At 50.9% G+C, this 15,839-nt stretch overlaps 5 protein-coding genes across 5 annotated transcripts; 3 read left to right on the top strand and 2 right to left on the bottom strand.

Annotated features, from left to right (window-relative positions):
• Positions 1–148: 148 nt before the first annotated feature.
• Positions 149–3,514, bottom strand: NUU61_007729 (La domain family; the record flags this gene model as incomplete). The annotated part of the gene is made up of 4 exons (XM_056658254.1): positions 149–755; positions 797–1,486; positions 1,564–1,858; positions 1,918–3,514. The coding sequence occupies 4 exons, from the start codon at positions 3,512–3,514 to the stop codon at positions 149–151; spliced, it is 3,189 nt and encodes a 1,062-aa protein (XP_056508547.1).
• A 2,805-nt stretch (positions 3,515–6,319) lies between these two features.
• On the bottom strand, positions 6,320–9,259 carry NUU61_007728 (nitrogen permease regulator 3 family protein; the record flags this gene model as incomplete). The annotated part of the gene is made up of 3 exons (XM_056658253.1): positions 6,320–7,704; positions 7,757–8,913; positions 9,252–9,259. 3 exons carry the CDS (start codon positions 9,257–9,259, stop codon positions 6,320–6,322), a joined length of 2,550 nt encoding a protein of 849 aa, XP_056508546.1.
• A 718-nt stretch (positions 9,260–9,977) lies between these two features.
• Positions 9,978–10,631, top strand: NUU61_007727 (GFA family protein; the record flags this gene model as incomplete). Its single annotated transcript, XM_056658252.1, has 3 exons — positions 9,978–9,985; positions 10,056–10,235; positions 10,328–10,631. The coding sequence occupies 3 exons, from the start codon at positions 9,978–9,980 to the stop codon at positions 10,629–10,631; spliced, it is 492 nt and encodes a 163-aa protein (XP_056508545.1).
• Positions 10,632–12,721: 2,090 nt separating this feature from the next.
• NUU61_007726 (aldo/keto reductase) lies at positions 12,722–13,905 on the top strand (the record flags this gene model as incomplete). Its single annotated transcript, XM_056658251.1, has 4 exons — positions 12,722–12,861; positions 12,933–13,194; positions 13,296–13,623; positions 13,709–13,905. 4 exons carry the CDS (start codon positions 12,722–12,724, stop codon positions 13,903–13,905), a joined length of 927 nt encoding a protein of 308 aa, XP_056508544.1.
• Positions 13,906–14,135: 230 nt separating this feature from the next.
• NUU61_007725 (uncharacterized protein) lies at positions 14,136–15,037 on the top strand (the record flags this gene model as incomplete). Its single annotated transcript, XM_056658250.1, has 2 exons — positions 14,136–14,349; positions 14,424–15,037. The coding sequence occupies 2 exons, from the start codon at positions 14,136–14,138 to the stop codon at positions 15,035–15,037; spliced, it is 828 nt and encodes a 275-aa protein (XP_056508543.1).
• Positions 15,038–15,839: the final 802 nt, after the last annotated feature.

Here is a 15,839-nt window from a genome sequence, read left to right as displayed (position 1 = left end):
AGAATGGCCAGTCGGTACTCTAGGGGGAAAGAAAAAGTTGAGAGGATGCATGCAAAACCTTCAACAGGAGAATGCTGATCATGATGGGTGAAAAGGGGAGAATGCGTCGCAGGAAGTTGAAACCAGAAACAAAAAATAATAAAAAAGCTCAAGATGATGACTTTCCCAGGGCTGTCGTGGCATATGGGGTTTCGAAGAATTGGCGGACTTTGGCATGTCTTTCTGGAGTCATGAGGCCACTCGACAGAGTCGAAGAGAGCATCTGATGCACAGTGTCATGATACTCCAGATGTGGGCCGCCCCGGGCAAGGCTGACCATATCTTGCAGCACCTCGTCAAAAAGTACGCAGCGACTCAGCAGACAAGCACGGTAATAGTCCAAGAGAGCATTGAACCCATAGTCGACGTGTCGCGTAAAAAGATCATCAAGGGCTAGACGCCTAAATTGATTGTACAGTAGCGAATCGAAAGTGCGAGTCAGGTACTGTGACCAGGATCGATAAGGAGGCCCTATGATAGAAGCCCAGTTGCCGATCACCGGTTTTTTTCGACCCATGAAAGTTGGATTGTGAACGGCTTCGGGAGATTCGTGGTAGACATAATCGGACATGGCTTGAGATGGGGATTTACTCTTCTTCGACGAGAACGGTGGGCGTTTTTGTTTCTTGAAACGCTTGGAACGCTTGAAATACTTGGAACGCTTGGAAGTCCGTCCAGTGGCATGTGGATCACCCGGAGGATGTGCCACCAGGGATCTAAACGGGCATCAGTCATAGTCCAGGAGCTGGAGGATCACCGTGGGAAGGGTTCTGCATACCCACTTGAGTGCGCCACCGTTTCGGAATGAGAAGAAAAGGGAGTCTCGGGGGAATATTTTAGTCCGCGCGCTGGATGAGAAGCGTCAACATATGAGTAGTGCAAGGGAGGCGCAATCACACAAATGCATAAAGGTGTCGAATCGTAGTCTTGAGAAAAAGAAAAATCGATGGGGTCTCCTACATTGGCAATTTCATTCTGAGCCGCTGGCGGAATGGACGGCATGAATTCGGGAGCTGCGGAGGAGAGTGGCGTGATTGGAACGCGGGAGAGGGTACCGTTGGGAATAAATTGGCGCGATCCACCGTGGAGGGTTCCGTTGGGAGCGCCATCGACATGGTTATTCAACGGTGCATTTTCATCGGTCTTGCCGGGGTGGTTGGAGGGAGGTGCGCCGTCGTGCTGGGCTGAGTGCTCGCGCTGGTCGACAGGGAGAATCCATTGCGCCCACTTCTCCCTCGGACGTAACCGATCCACGCCGTCCTCGCCAATCTGGTATTCGACGTTGCGAAGCTGGCGGGACACATGACGGAGGAGCTCATAATCTTCGGTCAGAGACTTGATCCGCTTGAAGCCGGCAATGACACCCAGCGGCACAAAGCCCTGTGAATCCATGTGTCGACGAAGGAACATGTCTTTGCACATGTTGTCAACCGAAAAGTAGTATTCCCTGATCTGCGGTTAATCTTTGCGACATGAAACGATTTGGTTGGGGGGGGGGGGGGGGGGGGGGGGAAGGCAACGTACAGTTGCATTGAGAGCATAGCCATAAGCGACAACGGCTCCATGTACTGTTGGTAAGGAATGGCGCTCATCGGCCCGGGGTTCACGGCCTGGTAGCCGTACATTGTGTTGATATCGGTCGGGAAGGGGTACATGCCATACATGCTACCGGAGGCGGGCAATGAGGGCGACCTCAAAGACATCCGGTTACCCTGCTGGGCGCCAATCGGAAGACCGTGCTGCTGTGACCGCTGGCGGTCGCCAAAACCAAATGATTTCTGGGGGACAAATGTGTTGTTGGACACGGGGGGTTCGGGAACTGAGAGTTCTGGTTGAAGCTCGAATAGGGACCGCGGCCACGGTTGGGCCCTCGGCCACCTCGCTCGGCACGGGGTTCACCACGCTCTCGGTTGAAATCTTTGTGGTCGGGGTAGCCGGCAGGATCACGGAGGAAGTCAGCAGACTTGGACCCGGGTTCAAAACGGCGGTCGTTGGCACGGGCTGCTGCCTGGGGGTCAACAGCCAGGTGAGCACCTCGGGAACCGCGGTCGCCAGCCCGAGCGTCGTGGTTTCGTGGGAAGGACTTGCCCTCACGTTGAGGGCGAGAGAGATTCTCGCCACCATTTGTCTGCTTGCCAGTCGGAGCGTTGCCATCCTCACCAGTCCGGGCTCCGCGGCTTCGATCCGCACCTTGCGACGCTTTGTGGGCGTCAGCCGTAGGACCGACATCGGTACTGGTAGAGCGTCTGGCTTGCGCAGGAAGAGAGGCTGCGCGGCCAGTGCCAGACTCGTGCCGCCCTCTATCTCCACCCTGCTTAGCGGCAGAGCCTTGGGAATTTTGCGGGGCACCCTTTTCACCGGCGCCATGTGCACCTCCACGGCCACCATCCCGACCACCTCGCGTGGCTCTTCGGCCTCCACGGCCAGAGGGCGGGAGCGGAGTGTTGAAAACAGCGGTAGGGACGTAAGGAACAGGTGTCCACTTTTCCTTGCCGTGCGGGCGCATAACAGGGCTCTTGTCGGTTCGCTCGGGCTTCTCAGTCTTCTCCTGGGCCTTCTTCTTCTCTTCACCCAGCGCAACCTGGGGCGTCGGCCATAATGAAGCGTCCGCTACTGGGGGAACTGCTCGTGCAACAATTTTGTCAGCTTGCTTGCAAAATAAAGCCCCGGTAGGGTTCCCATTCGGCCAACGAGTACGTTGGTCACTGTCAATAGAGGTGGGCACTGTACCATCGTCTCGGGATTTGCCGCCCTCGGTCTTCTTTCGGTCCTTAGCACCCTCGGACACGCCATCCGTCCCCTTCTTCTTCGAGATAGCTTTGGAGGAATCTTGCTGACTCTCGTCGGCTGCTGTGGCTGCAGGGCCTGCTTTCGGGGACGCAGTCTTGCCAGCGGCAGGGGCGGGCTTGAGTCCAGTACCAGCTTTGACCCTGGCGTCCTGGGCCTCTTTTCGCTGTTGCCAGATGTTCACTGAGGGCAAGGGAGCAGCCTTGAGCTCCTTTGGGGGTGCACTCTTCTCCTTCTCCGAATCCCCAGGTTTTTCTTTGGAGCCTTCCGCTCCACCTTCAGACTTCTCCCCTTGGCTCTCATTTTGGGGCTGTTTCTCCGTAGAATCAGAGGTACCATTCGGGGTACTCGAAGCCTGTTCCTCTTTTTGTTGAGATTTCGTGTTGCGAACGCTTGGGGACGAGGTCCGGGAGTGGGCAGCCTTCGATTTGGCGGTATGCTTGCTGGTGACGGTTGTGAATTCAGCATCCGTATTGCCATCTGCTGCCGCCTTCTCAGGTTCCTGTTTCTCGGGTTCAGAGGCCTTTGTCACAGCCTCGGTCGCCGGCGTATTTGTGCTCAGCTCCTCCAGCTTGGTCTCAGTCTTTTCGGGCTCTGTAGATGCTGGCTTGGATGGGGCTGGTGTCCCCGTAGTGCCCTTGGCGGCTTGCGCGTAGGAGAATGTAGGCATCTCGGATGTGGTGCTCATCGCAGTTTGTGTCGGATGAGATGGAATGGTGAAAAGGATGGGTGAATCCGTTCTCGGTTGCAGGTTATTCTGCCCAGGAACGGCTGCCTCTGTTGGCGACCCTGGAGATTTCAGTCTTCACCGACTGGGGCGAGAGGACAATGGTATTGGTGGGAATCAAAAGAGAAAAAGAAACACTTCCACCTTCTTGCAACCCCACCGAGATGCGACTTCCGATCAGTCAGGATCACTCCCACTGCTCTTCGTAAGCAAGGCAAAGGATCGCTGGAGTCGAAGGACTGTGGATGGGTATTCTGTCGAATCCGTTTAGATCACAGATCGCATCGGCAAGACAGTTTGTATCTTCCAGAGAACTGAACGGCTATGATCAGGCCGATCGAGAAAGAAAAGATGAGGCAAAGTGGGCGAAGAAGAAAAAAATTCCACGGAAGACAAGGCAAAAAGTCCGTGTCCGGGTTGGTGAACCAAGCTCCAAAAGAAAGAGCAATGAGCTCACACAATCAATCCACTGGGTGCACGTCGGATGCACAGAAACTCTTCCCTTGTGTAATTTCCGCCTTGGTGCGCTCTCACACGTTGGCTCTCTCGCGCTGGCGCTCACGTAAATCTCAACTGCCGAATATTTCGCTTCTGTGACAATGGTGATAGACGACAGGCGACGATATGAGACACTCTGAAATGTCAATCAAACCGCGTTCCTGGCGTGAGAAGATTGGCCCCTTGGAAAAATGTTGACCGAGAAGGCACAGGCGCAATTCGCAGACAGGTTTCGGAAGGAAAAAGTGAGGCGAGGAACGAGAGGGTCGGGGGAGGTCCTGGGGTCTCTGGAATTTAAAAAGTCAACAAGATGCACAAGAAAAGAAGACTGCGAGTCAAAGTAGGTCTTGCACGTGTGGGAAACAAGGCGCGCTCAACTTCAAAATACCCACAAAAAGAATAAAGGGCACACACGGACGATCGGGAATACGAACCTGAGTTGAGCAAGGCCCAGCAACAGATCACACACAGAGGGAATGGGGATTGGGGGAAAAGCGACACCCGATGAGGGGAGGAGAGGGGTGAGGATGGATGAAGGGTAAGAGAAGAGGGACAAGAAGCAAAATTATTATTTTGGTCAGGGCAGACTGTGGTAGCGGGGGAAATTACTTACACAAACAATTTCCTGACAGGCTCTTAAGGCGGAATTTTGGTTCCTGTGTATCCCAGGGAATTGTGGAATTTCGCATAAAAATTAATTGGAAAATCTTTTACTTTTTTTTTTTTTTTTTCCTTCTAATTTTTCTAGTATGGAGAAGGGTAACTATGGAGTCTGTGGAATTCCTTGCCGTACGCCCGAAAGACACGGATAAGAGAGAATTCCGGAAGTACCTCAAGGGCTGAGCATAGTCACACAAATAGGGTCTGCTGAGGACCTTGTCTAGATGTGTCTATAGTGTAGTGACCGAATTTCATACTTGATATTAAATGAGTACCTTAAGGCATGATGTGTATCCCTATTGTGTGAGTAATGAAATATGAAATGTTCCCCGTACTAGTGTCAAGGCATCCATGCCTTTTGGGGCTGAATATTAGTGTTACATAGACTGACTGACTCGAGAATACCAGATTCTGCTGTACGTAGAAATCAAATTCAACACCTGAAGCTTAAGAGTCAACCCCATCAAGGTGATAGTGTATGCACTCGCCCGAGACTGTTGACCTCGGCTGTCGTATCAAACCCTAAGCCCACCAAGGGATCAACATGAGCCTCATGGATGATACCAGGATAGAAAATACTTGTACCTTCATAAAGGTATTGAACAGATAATATGTGCTGAGGTAGTGTAGAAGGTAGCTATGCTCTGTCAAAATGGCGGAAAATACTACTTTTCAACATTCTATACTTCCCACGTCGACAGCTAGTTAGCCGGCAAAGTATCCGCTAAGACGCAAACACCAAATCTACTTATACATAAACCACCTATTGTATATTTCTCTCTAAAACACAAGAATTCCACCGTGTTCCAACCCATATATAGAGAACAAAGAAAGGGGGAAGAAATAAGAATAATATACAAAAAAAAAAAAAAAAAAGCCGTTGTCTTTTCTTTTTCTAAACCTCGTGGGGTCCACCGAAGCCCCTCCCGCATTGGCGTCGGGGCCACACATGGCCAAGCCGAATACTTGTATTTCATTTCTGTTTATATAGAACATTTAATTCTGCCAATAAATATTCAGTTATTTTGAGGGGTTTTACCCCAACTGATTAGCTATCTACTCAATACCCCTGTCATCTTCACAAGCAGACAGCCGTTGACGGCACTCGGATATACAAGCCGGTGACGAAATGCTCGGGGCACGGGTAATGCGTAATACGGGGCACAACCAAGCCTTGGAACATGGGCACCAACAGAGAGAGAGAAGTGAGGCTATGTAATTTTGTACAAGAATGTGAGATACCCATGTCCACATAACCACGCGCAGGAGTAAAATATCCAGCACGTGTGAAACTAGATATTTAACTGGCACGTTTATTTATTCTCTAAAAATATTCTAAATTGCTACATAAATGCCACCGGGGCAGAACTAAGGTGTTTCAGGTTCGGGTAGCGCCTAGTTAGGGTTGAGGGCAACGCGGAATCCATCGGAAGGGCGATGTGGGTATGTAATCGCAATACACGCCTGGGCAGCCCGCCTTGTCCAAGGAACAAAACGTCACTTGGTATTACAGTAGTCTTTCATGCCTCAGGTTTTATAAGTTGGGAGGTATTGAAGAGTCGCCGGAAAAACTTCGTACATTTTGGGATATCATAGTAAACATACACACTACCAATGCCGAACACTCACCAAAACCTGCTCCCGCGCATCCAGCTCGACGGAGCCAGGCGGCCCCGTTACAAGACCCAAGCGCATCAGAACCTGCCACACCTGCTTGCGCTTCAGATTCTCGCGCACGGGGATCTTCTCCAGGGCGTCGTAGCCATTAAAGTATTTGAGGAAGACCGGCCAGTATGTCTTGAGAAGGGTCTGAAGGTCATCCGGGACGATGTCCGGGCTGACGCCGGCCATGCTCGGGTCTTGCTCGGGTTTATCAGGGAACCGGGCCACGATCTCGTCGAGCCAGCGCGACTCGAGCGGGGACGCGCGGTGCGGTGATAGAATCAGGGAGGACAGACGCAGGGCCGTTGACCGATCCAGGAGTTTGTGCGAGTTGCGCAGCTGGGCGTGCGGGTCGTGGCGGCCGGGCATGGGCGTGTCGTCGCCGCTGCCGTGGCTTGCCAGCGAGGATGAGGACGAGGATTTCGCGTCGTCATCGTCACTATCGTGGCTATCTGAGCGGTTTCGTTCATCGGTCGACGACATCGATGTGGAGCTGCCTTTGGCCAGGTATCGGTCCACCTCTTCCTTCCGCAGGGCCGACTCCACGGCCACCTTGACCTCGGGTGGGATTTTGATCCGAGCAAAGGTTCGCAGCTGCGTCACCCAGCCGCCGCGGAGCAGCCAGGCCAGGATGGAGAAGTAGATCTCCTTGTGATCTTTGCTGGGGATGAAGCTGCCGTACGGGCGAGGGGTTCCGCTGAGTGCGGAGAGCATCTTGGGCAGGCTAGGGAGGGTGGGGAATGCGGTCTGATAGGCAATGGTTGCCACCTCCAGTTTACTCAAGTCACAATTAGGCGAGACAATGTATGTGTCTCGTTGGTGGATAGGGGGAATAGCGCGAGCCCGGCGCCAGTAGACGAGGTGACTCGCTAGCATCTGGATGGTGGCAAGCGAAATCCCAGAGACTGCAGATATCTGTGCGAACGACTTGGTAGGTTTGGAGCACCGAATGTAATGGGTGAGCGCAGGAGCGAGAGCACCACCAGACGCTTCCACGTCTTTGATGATCGCAGCTTCGCTGTCCAACAAGAGCAAAGCAAAGTGCTTTGCTAGTACCTGGTGGGGAGTACTGTTTTCGTCAGCACCCGGATCATCGACGGGAGTTGCACTGTCTGCGGTCGTCAACCAGAGTCCCGGATATGATTGATCCATAGGGCCCGCCAGGTACGGCGTAGAGGTCAGCGGAGGGATCTGCAGAGAGATGGACACGTCGGGGCTGAGCGAAACAGAGGCGATCTTGGACGCGGAAATACTGCTGTAGACAGTGTACATGGCTCTCGCCAACGATGACTGAGATATTAAGTCGGAGTAAAGCTTATGAACCGAGGTTTCTGGATCAATGTCAGCATCCAATATGAAGCAGGTAGACAAAAGACTGCTTACTTGTTTCTCGCGCCCGCCGTCTCACTTGCAAGATGTGTTGCGATTCCTTCCAGACATAATCCGTGCGAGCCTGCTCCCACTTCAAAGCCTTGGAGAATTTCTTGATGATATTATCATAGATCTCCTTGACCCGCATCGAGTACTCCAGCAACGGAGGATCCACGACAAATACCACATTGAACATGGTCATATGGTCATTGTCCTCCGGATCTGTGTCGTCGACGGGTTTCCCTGCCTTTCCGCTAGTTGACGCCGCACGCTTAGACTCGACCGGAGACTCGACAGTAGAAATGCCACTGGCCGCCAGATCGGGCGAGAGCACCATCTCGTCATCGCCAAATCCCTGCTCAGCATGTTCATTATGGCCCAGCTCTCCTCCATCCCACTCCGGGCGCGACTTCTTCTTCTTCCTCCGTCGTTGTTTGCGCCAGGTGCCATCCTCGCGCACGAAGACCGGCCACCCGATCAGCGCCAGGTCATTAATCCCCACCTCGAAGCGCCGCTTGTGCCACGAGCGCGACGGGCTCAACAATTTCTCCCACACGCTCCCTGGCAACCCCAAGAGCGACTCCCACGGCAGCCGCGCCGACCTGCCCGTCCCGTCCTCCGGCCGGTCCGACGCCGTGCCGGGATCATCTTCGTGATCCGAAGCTGCACCGGCGCGTTTGCGCAGCGAGGATGCTCTCCCAGACCCTAGAGACCCAGGTCGCTGCGACTCGGCCGCTGCCGCGGGCGATGCCGTCAGATGATCGTCGAGACCGAAGTTGCTCACCCGGCGCCCGAGCACGGTGCTGCCGCCCATGTGACTTTCTCGTTCCTCCTCATCCTCGTCCGAGCTGAGCCCGCTCTCATCGCTGGAGCTCGAGTCGGTGTTCTTGTGGCCTTGTCGGCTGCGGGTGCGGGAAATGCGCCGTCCGCCCTTGGTGGTGGTTTTCAGGCGGTTCTCGCTGAGCGGGTTGGGCGGGTAGTGGAAAACGAGGCGGGGGCCCGGTGCGCGAGCGCACGATGAGAATGATTGCCACCAGACATGGGTCTGGTGGCCGTGCGATCGAAGACATGGGGGGCAGTTGCGGCGAGAATGGGTGGAAGCCAGGGCCATGAGCGGAGATTCCCCGCGTGGAGCTTGAGCCAACGCCATATTCACCGCTTTGATAGAGCTATACAGAGTAGAGCTTAGAGTGAAACTCAAGCCAATATAACAGAATATTAGTTGCTTGGAGAGTACTTCATTTCGTTATGTTTATTTACAGCGCCGGGAAAATGCTAGCCATCGCTACCTAATCGTACAAAGCTCACCAAACTGTCAGCGTCTATCTCATCCTTTTTTCTCTGACTGCCCAGTTGGCGGGTGATTATTTTGTGCATCCTCTGTAAACTCCAATCCAAGGTTCTTAAAGTTATCGGGGGCCATAAGGTTCCTAATTTCGGCACGAGGCATGGGTCAGCATATGTCTTCAATGATCTACCCAGTTCCCTCTGCAAGTGTTCAACGTACTTGTCCATTCGACAGGCAAGGTATTCCTTGGCCAGCTTGCGACATGCCTCGTCATTGGTGCCTTTGTTGGATTTGATGCATTTCAGATAGCCCGAGATGATGTGTTTGCATTCTCCTAGTGGATGGAATAAGTGGTTAGCGGTCCGTCCTGTATGTCTGGGTAATTCGTTGACAGGCTAGTTCTATGGCTGGAGGATGATTTACCTTCATGGTCAAGAGGGAAGCTCCCGCGTTCAGGCCTGAAGCAGAAAAAAAATAAGTGATCAGCAACACCCCAGATTTGCGATGACCCAAATGCGCCGGGCTCGGTGATTCAAAATCAGAATTGCAGAGGCCAAAGACTCACGGGGTGGGCTTGTAATTAGTTGACCCGCCTCCGGGGGCTCCAAAACTCATTGTCAATAGAAAGTGAAATTGATCCACTCAGAGTGATCGAGCAGCTTGTCGAAGAGTATTGGAAAGCAGCGCTGGATTTCTGATCTGCGAAGAGCCCAAAGCAAACAAAGCAAACCAGACAAACAGCACCTCGACCAACCACAGCCGCAGGACGATGATGTATGCAGCGCTGCAACATGGAGACTGTTTGTCAGGATTGGCCTGCTTTGTCTGGCCACCCCCCACCATAGGTCGAAGTATATAAAGACCGAACGTTGTCCTTATCAGATAACCCCCTCAGCAACGCAATATTTCCATCTTATCCCACCGGAGCTAACACTTGTTTTTATCATGCCTATGTAGATCTCCCTACCTTGCCCCACTTGGATAACCCTGCAACTCTGTAGTTGCTAACCAGTCACACAACAGGAAACTCGAAGGAAGCTGCCAGTGCGGCAGCATCGAATTCACTGTTGACTCCCAGACCCCCGTGCCATACCAGCTCTGTGCCTGCAGTATCTGCCGCAAAGTCGGCGGATACGGCGGCAGCGTGAACCTGGGCGGTATCGCAGACAGCCTGAAAGTGATCAAAGGGAAAGAACTGATCAAGTATGCAAATATATCTTTTCTCTTTTGTTTTCTATTTCAATCTCTCAACCAATATATTCCAAGGTTGAATATAAATACTAATAAGTCATCAGACAATACTCTGCAATCAAAGACCGCGGCACCCCGAACGAGGAGCGCTGCTCCTCGCAGCGCAACTTCTGCTCGAACTGCAGTACCATGCTGTGGCTCTGGGATCACCACTGGCCGGAACTCATTCACCCCTTTGCCTCGGCGATTGATACCGAGTTGCCCGTGCCGGACGAGATGATGTGCATCATGTCCGGCTCGAAGCCGGCGTGGGCGCGGTGGCCGGAGGGGAAGAAGAGTGTGCATGAGACTTACAATGGGGATAGTCTGGAAGGATGGCATAAGAGACATGGGCTTTTTGTTGAGTGAATCTGAAAGGAAAAGTGGACCTAAGGCGTTGTGGCGACGAGGGGAAAAGGGGAGAAGAGGAGTTGGTTGAATACGAGGTTGACGAATGCTACGGAAAGAAAAAAAAAATTGAATATCAAAAATTGATTAGTATGCTACCTGAGTGATCTGATTCCCTGCAATGCATATTAGCAGCAATCCTTGCAATGATATGAATGACATAGTGTGCAAGGGTAAGAACAGGATCAGTTCTCCAAGGTGAATATTTGGTTTATCTTCAAGATGTATTCAGAAAGAACACAGCGAATTTATAGGTTCATCAGGCAGTCAAGGGTGCAGAGGATTGTCGAGGGCATCAACTCACAATCTAGGTCAGAATTTCTACTGGGTGTCGTTGAATCCTAAATACTGAATGGCATCGAGTCAGCGATGGCATTCCAACATAATGCATGCATGATTGCAAAATGAAGACATGGCAACTAAGTCAGGCTGTACCTTTGTCAGCATATATTCTCCATCTGATCAAGTCCAAGATAACATACCTCATTAAATCAGATTTTTGTGTAAAATGTTCATTCCCAAGATACAAGAGCATCCGGGTCAAACAGTGTGAATAACATGTTCATCATGATAGATTGGTCCATGGTGGGGTGGTATGGAACACAAAGCATAAAGTAATTTACCTAGAGAGCTTGTCAGCTACATGGCCTTGGACAGATCTCAACGACGTTGACAACGAGTGACAAGGGCAAAAGATCAGGTGACGAGTTCTCAACAAGTAATCCACCTCCCATGCACCCACAGAGTTTGTACGCTCTGTTTATGATGGATACAGGGACGTGGACACGTTATGTCCGCCCGTTCGTTCAAAGTTTCGTCATGCAAAGCAAAGGCTGCAACTGAGGGCAGAAGGGTGGGCATATCATTTTAATTTACCTAACCAGCAGTCTGTTAGCACAAACTCTGAAAAGAGTTGATCATAAAAACAATGATGAGAATAATGTGTAGTCAGACAAGGCTGAAACTTGATAGAATGACAGATTCCACATGGTGATTAAGTTTGAGGAATGCCTTTGCATGTCTTGGAGTCATCATACAAAAGGGGTGGGGTGTAAAAAAAAGGGTGGGGGGCAAAAGTAGTACCATACCTTTTACAATAATGGATCAGTCATGTCGAGGTCAAGCCATGAATGGTCTGTTCCTGATGGACGAGTCAGCGAGGTCCCAAAACCAAGTCCAAAGTGAACTTGAATGCAATAGCAACATTCAGTGTAATTCTAGAGCTTTTTTTGTAAATCCTTCATGTTTTGTCGGATATAGGATACAAAGAATATTCATCCTTGAAGCTCGGGGTGACGACTGGACTGGGAATGCGGCTTACCTCTGGTTGTATTACATCAAGTAGGTGGGATCATGAGGGCTGATAAAAGCATCTCAATGACCTCAATTCAAATAAAAGAAAGAAAAGAAAAGAAAAGACAAAATTGGGGAGCTAAGAGCTCCTGAGCTGAGAATCGCAAGCACGGTAAGAGAAGAAAAAAATTGTGGGTGGAGTGCGAAATATAAACGACGCTACGGTGACCGGGGAATTCGCTTGCGCAGTTTGTCTTGAGAGCAAACATGGCCACCTTCCTATTTAGGTAAGTGTCTGTTTAGTAGGTCTCTCGACCACGATGACTCTTTGATAAATTGTTTATTTGTGAATTCTTGAAATTGTCTTTTAATTTTTGATTCTCACTACAGATAAACCAGACAAAGAACAAGGTATAGATCCATCACCGTCACAAGTACACTGTCATTCTTGAGTTAAGATGCAGCAAGGACACACATTAGCCAGATATACAGCTTGAAGCTATGTCAATTATCATACATGAGAGCAAAACTTCAATTTTTGATTTCAGGATATCTTTGATTCTGACGACCTCACCTAGACGTCATCTCAGATGACTACTGCAAACAACAAAATCAGCTACGTCAAATTGACGTTAGATCCTGACTTAGAATCAACTTTTTACAAAGGAAAACTTATATTTTGATGACAATCAAGACAAGGAATACAAGGAATTACCAGCAGCACACGATCCAAATCCCCAGAACAACTTAGTCTCAAAATGTCCACCAGATGCAAGCTGAACACCGGAGCCGAAATCCCAGCCATTGGATTCGGCACCTGGCAGGATGAAAGCGCCCAAGAAGACGCCGTTGTCGAGGCGATCAAAGCAGGATATCGACACATCGATACTGCGCGAGTGTGAGTGGCTTTCCAACAATTCCCGAGAGATACCTTGAAGCATCTCTCAACACCAATAATGGAATATATAGCTACGGAACCGAGAAAGCCGTCGGACAAGGCGTCAGGAAAAGTGGCGTCCCACGCAAAGATATCTTCATCACGACCAAACTCTGGAGCAATAAGCACCATCCTGACGACGTGGCCCCGGCGCTGCAGCAATCCCTCGATGACCTGGGCATGGACTATGTGGATCTGTATCTCATGCACTGGCCCATGGCCTGGAAGCGAGGGGAGGATCCGTTCCCGAAACAGAATGGGAAGCCGGTGATGGAGGATATCGACTTTGTCGATGTATGTTCTACGTCTACTTCATACATCCCGCTTCTTCTTTTCCATGCATGACACATCTACTGGCACTGGCCGCTGATTACTTATTACTTATTACTGGAAAGACCTACAAAGCAATGGAAAAGCTGTTGCAGACAGGCAAGGTCAAGGCCATCGGCGTGTCAAATTTCTCCAAAGCAGAGATGGAGCGACTAGTCCAGAACACTTCTGTCGTACCGGCCGTCCATCAGCTGGAATGCCACCCATGGCTGCAACAACATGAATTTACAGCGTGGCACCGGGTCAAGGGGATCCATATCACGCACTACTCGCCATTTGGAAACCAAAATGCCATGTACAGCGGCAAGGGCGGGGCCACTAAGCTGATCGATGAGCCTCTGCTTGCGGAGATCGGCAAGAAATACACAAAAAGTGCTGCTCAGGTTGCTCTTGGTATGTGACTGATACACCCCTAAAATCTACCTAACCTTGATGTATGCATGCTAATTTGTCTTTCATGTGTGTTCGGTACCTATAGCTTGGGGCGTCACTCAAGGCCACTCAGTCCTTCCCAAGTCGAAGACTCCCTCGAGGATCAAGGGCAATTTTGGAGGGGATTTCAAGCTCATTCCGGATGATATGAAGAAGATCCAGACTATTAACAGGAAAATCCGGTTCAATGACAGCAGCGGGACGTTTGGGAGAGATTTCTTCATGGATCTGGAGGGAAAGTGATGACTGCAGAATTAGTGTGACTCAACTAAAATGACCAGAGTTAGAAACTGCAATCACCGTCGTTTCAAAACAGAAGTGTAAAATGTACAGGCTACAAGATTGGTGTTTACAGTTGGGCGAGCTAGGGCTCATGACGTCATCTCAAGGGAGCTCCAACGTCAATTTCCTTGCCAAACCCCCGAATAATTATTGATTATTCCCACCTAAGTGCATGGATATCAATTGGCTCAATGGGTTCAGCAGCTCATGGATTCGCCTTGGTGACCCCCGCATCGCGTGGGCTAGGCTTCGCCTTTGCCCAGCAACTCCTGGCACAAACCGAGCTCCCCGTCATCGCGACAGCGCGCAAGAACTGCAACGAAGTCCGAGAGCAACTCTTGTCCAGCAGTGGTGTGTCACGCGGAGAAGAGAAGAGACTGCGGCTACTGGAGGTGGACGTCACAGGTCGGCACTGCACTGAACTCCTCGAAACTCCACGCACAAAGCATACGAGTGCTCGTAACTAACATGAGATTTAGATGAATCCACAATATCCGCAATGACAGAAACAATCCGGCACGAGTACCCAAATACACCCCTCCGACTGGCCCTCACCCTGCCTGGAATTCTCAGCGTGGAAAAGTCACCCGCCCAAATCGACTCTGCAGCCGCGCTGGAGAGTTTCCAAGTCAACGCCCTCGGCCCGCTGTTACTCATGAAACACCTCTCATCATTTCTTCCAAAAAGATCTGCCCCCGCATTTCCGACAACAGACTCATCATCCTCAGAGGACAAACTAACCTTGCCATCGCATGCCATCTACGCTATGATGGCCGCCCGCGTAGGCTCTGTCTCTGACAACGCCTCTGGTGGCTGGTACTCCTATCGTGCGAGCAAAGCAGCCGTGTTTCAGCTTACAAAGACCTTTGATTTGCATCTGCGGACCCGCAGTGCGGAGAAGGCGCTTGCTGTTGCTCTGCATCCTGGGACGGTGCGGACAGATTTTACGAGGGAATTCTGGGGTGGGAGAGAGATGTTAGAGCCTGCAGATTCGGCGGGGCGGTTGCTTAAGTTCCTGGCGAGTTTACCACCAGATGTTCAAGGAGGTCGAGGGAGGTGTTGGGATTGGAAGGGTGAAGAGGTGTATCCATGATTTGTGCAGAAACGGAACAGTAATCCGCACCCAACAACCTCGGGATAGTTGACCACTACCGAGGCCATACACTCAAACAATTGGTATCCAGTCATCCAGTCGCTTGGGTAATCCCGAGCTCCCTCGGGCATTAAGGACTAGTCTGCGGAGGAAATAAAACTACCGTTAGAAGTGTCAAATCCCCGAATTGTTGTCTCCACGAAGGCGTAATGTTGAAGTTTGTTAGACCCGTGGTCTGGGAGGGGGGGGAAGGGATGGTGAAGTAAATCTTTCAATTGATCCTGCAAAGTAGGCATGCTGGGATTTGAACTGTGAACTGAATTCAAGGTTAGTTGAGGTTGGTAGAGTTGGTGGAGGTAGTCTGAGTAAATTATGGCACATATAGCAGGGTGGGACGAGGTAGAATATAAACGCGCATAGATGATTTCTTTTGTATCAATATTGCTTGTTTATTTCTCACGTGAGTATAAAACCGATTCGGTTCATAACAGATATATAAGGCAGTTATTCACTTCCACTATACTCTCATCATGTCGACAACATTAGCGATAAACAAGACCCTTCGACCGCAGACATGCTGCGTCGCATCCAAACGGCCGAGAGTGTCCAATTAACCATTCCACGCGATGCTTTTGAGAAGCTATACTTAAGCCCAAAACTACCAACAGCCGGCAATCTACGCCGCACATTCGGCAACCCGACTCCTATTTCGCCCATGGGGTTTTTGCTCGCAGCGACGCCAACGGCAATGCTTACGATGGGATGGAGAGGAGCAGGTGGGCAATGGCGGTGCCATCTTGTA

Source organism: Penicillium alfredii (assembly GCF_028826965.1).
Source record: "Penicillium alfredii strain IBT 34128 chromosome Unknown utg000010l_segment0_segment0, whole genome shotgun sequence".
In the NCBI taxonomy this organism is placed as follows: domain Eukaryota; kingdom Fungi; phylum Ascomycota; class Eurotiomycetes; order Eurotiales; family Aspergillaceae; genus Penicillium; species Penicillium alfredii.
This window is presented reverse-complemented; position numbering and strand designations above follow the sequence as displayed.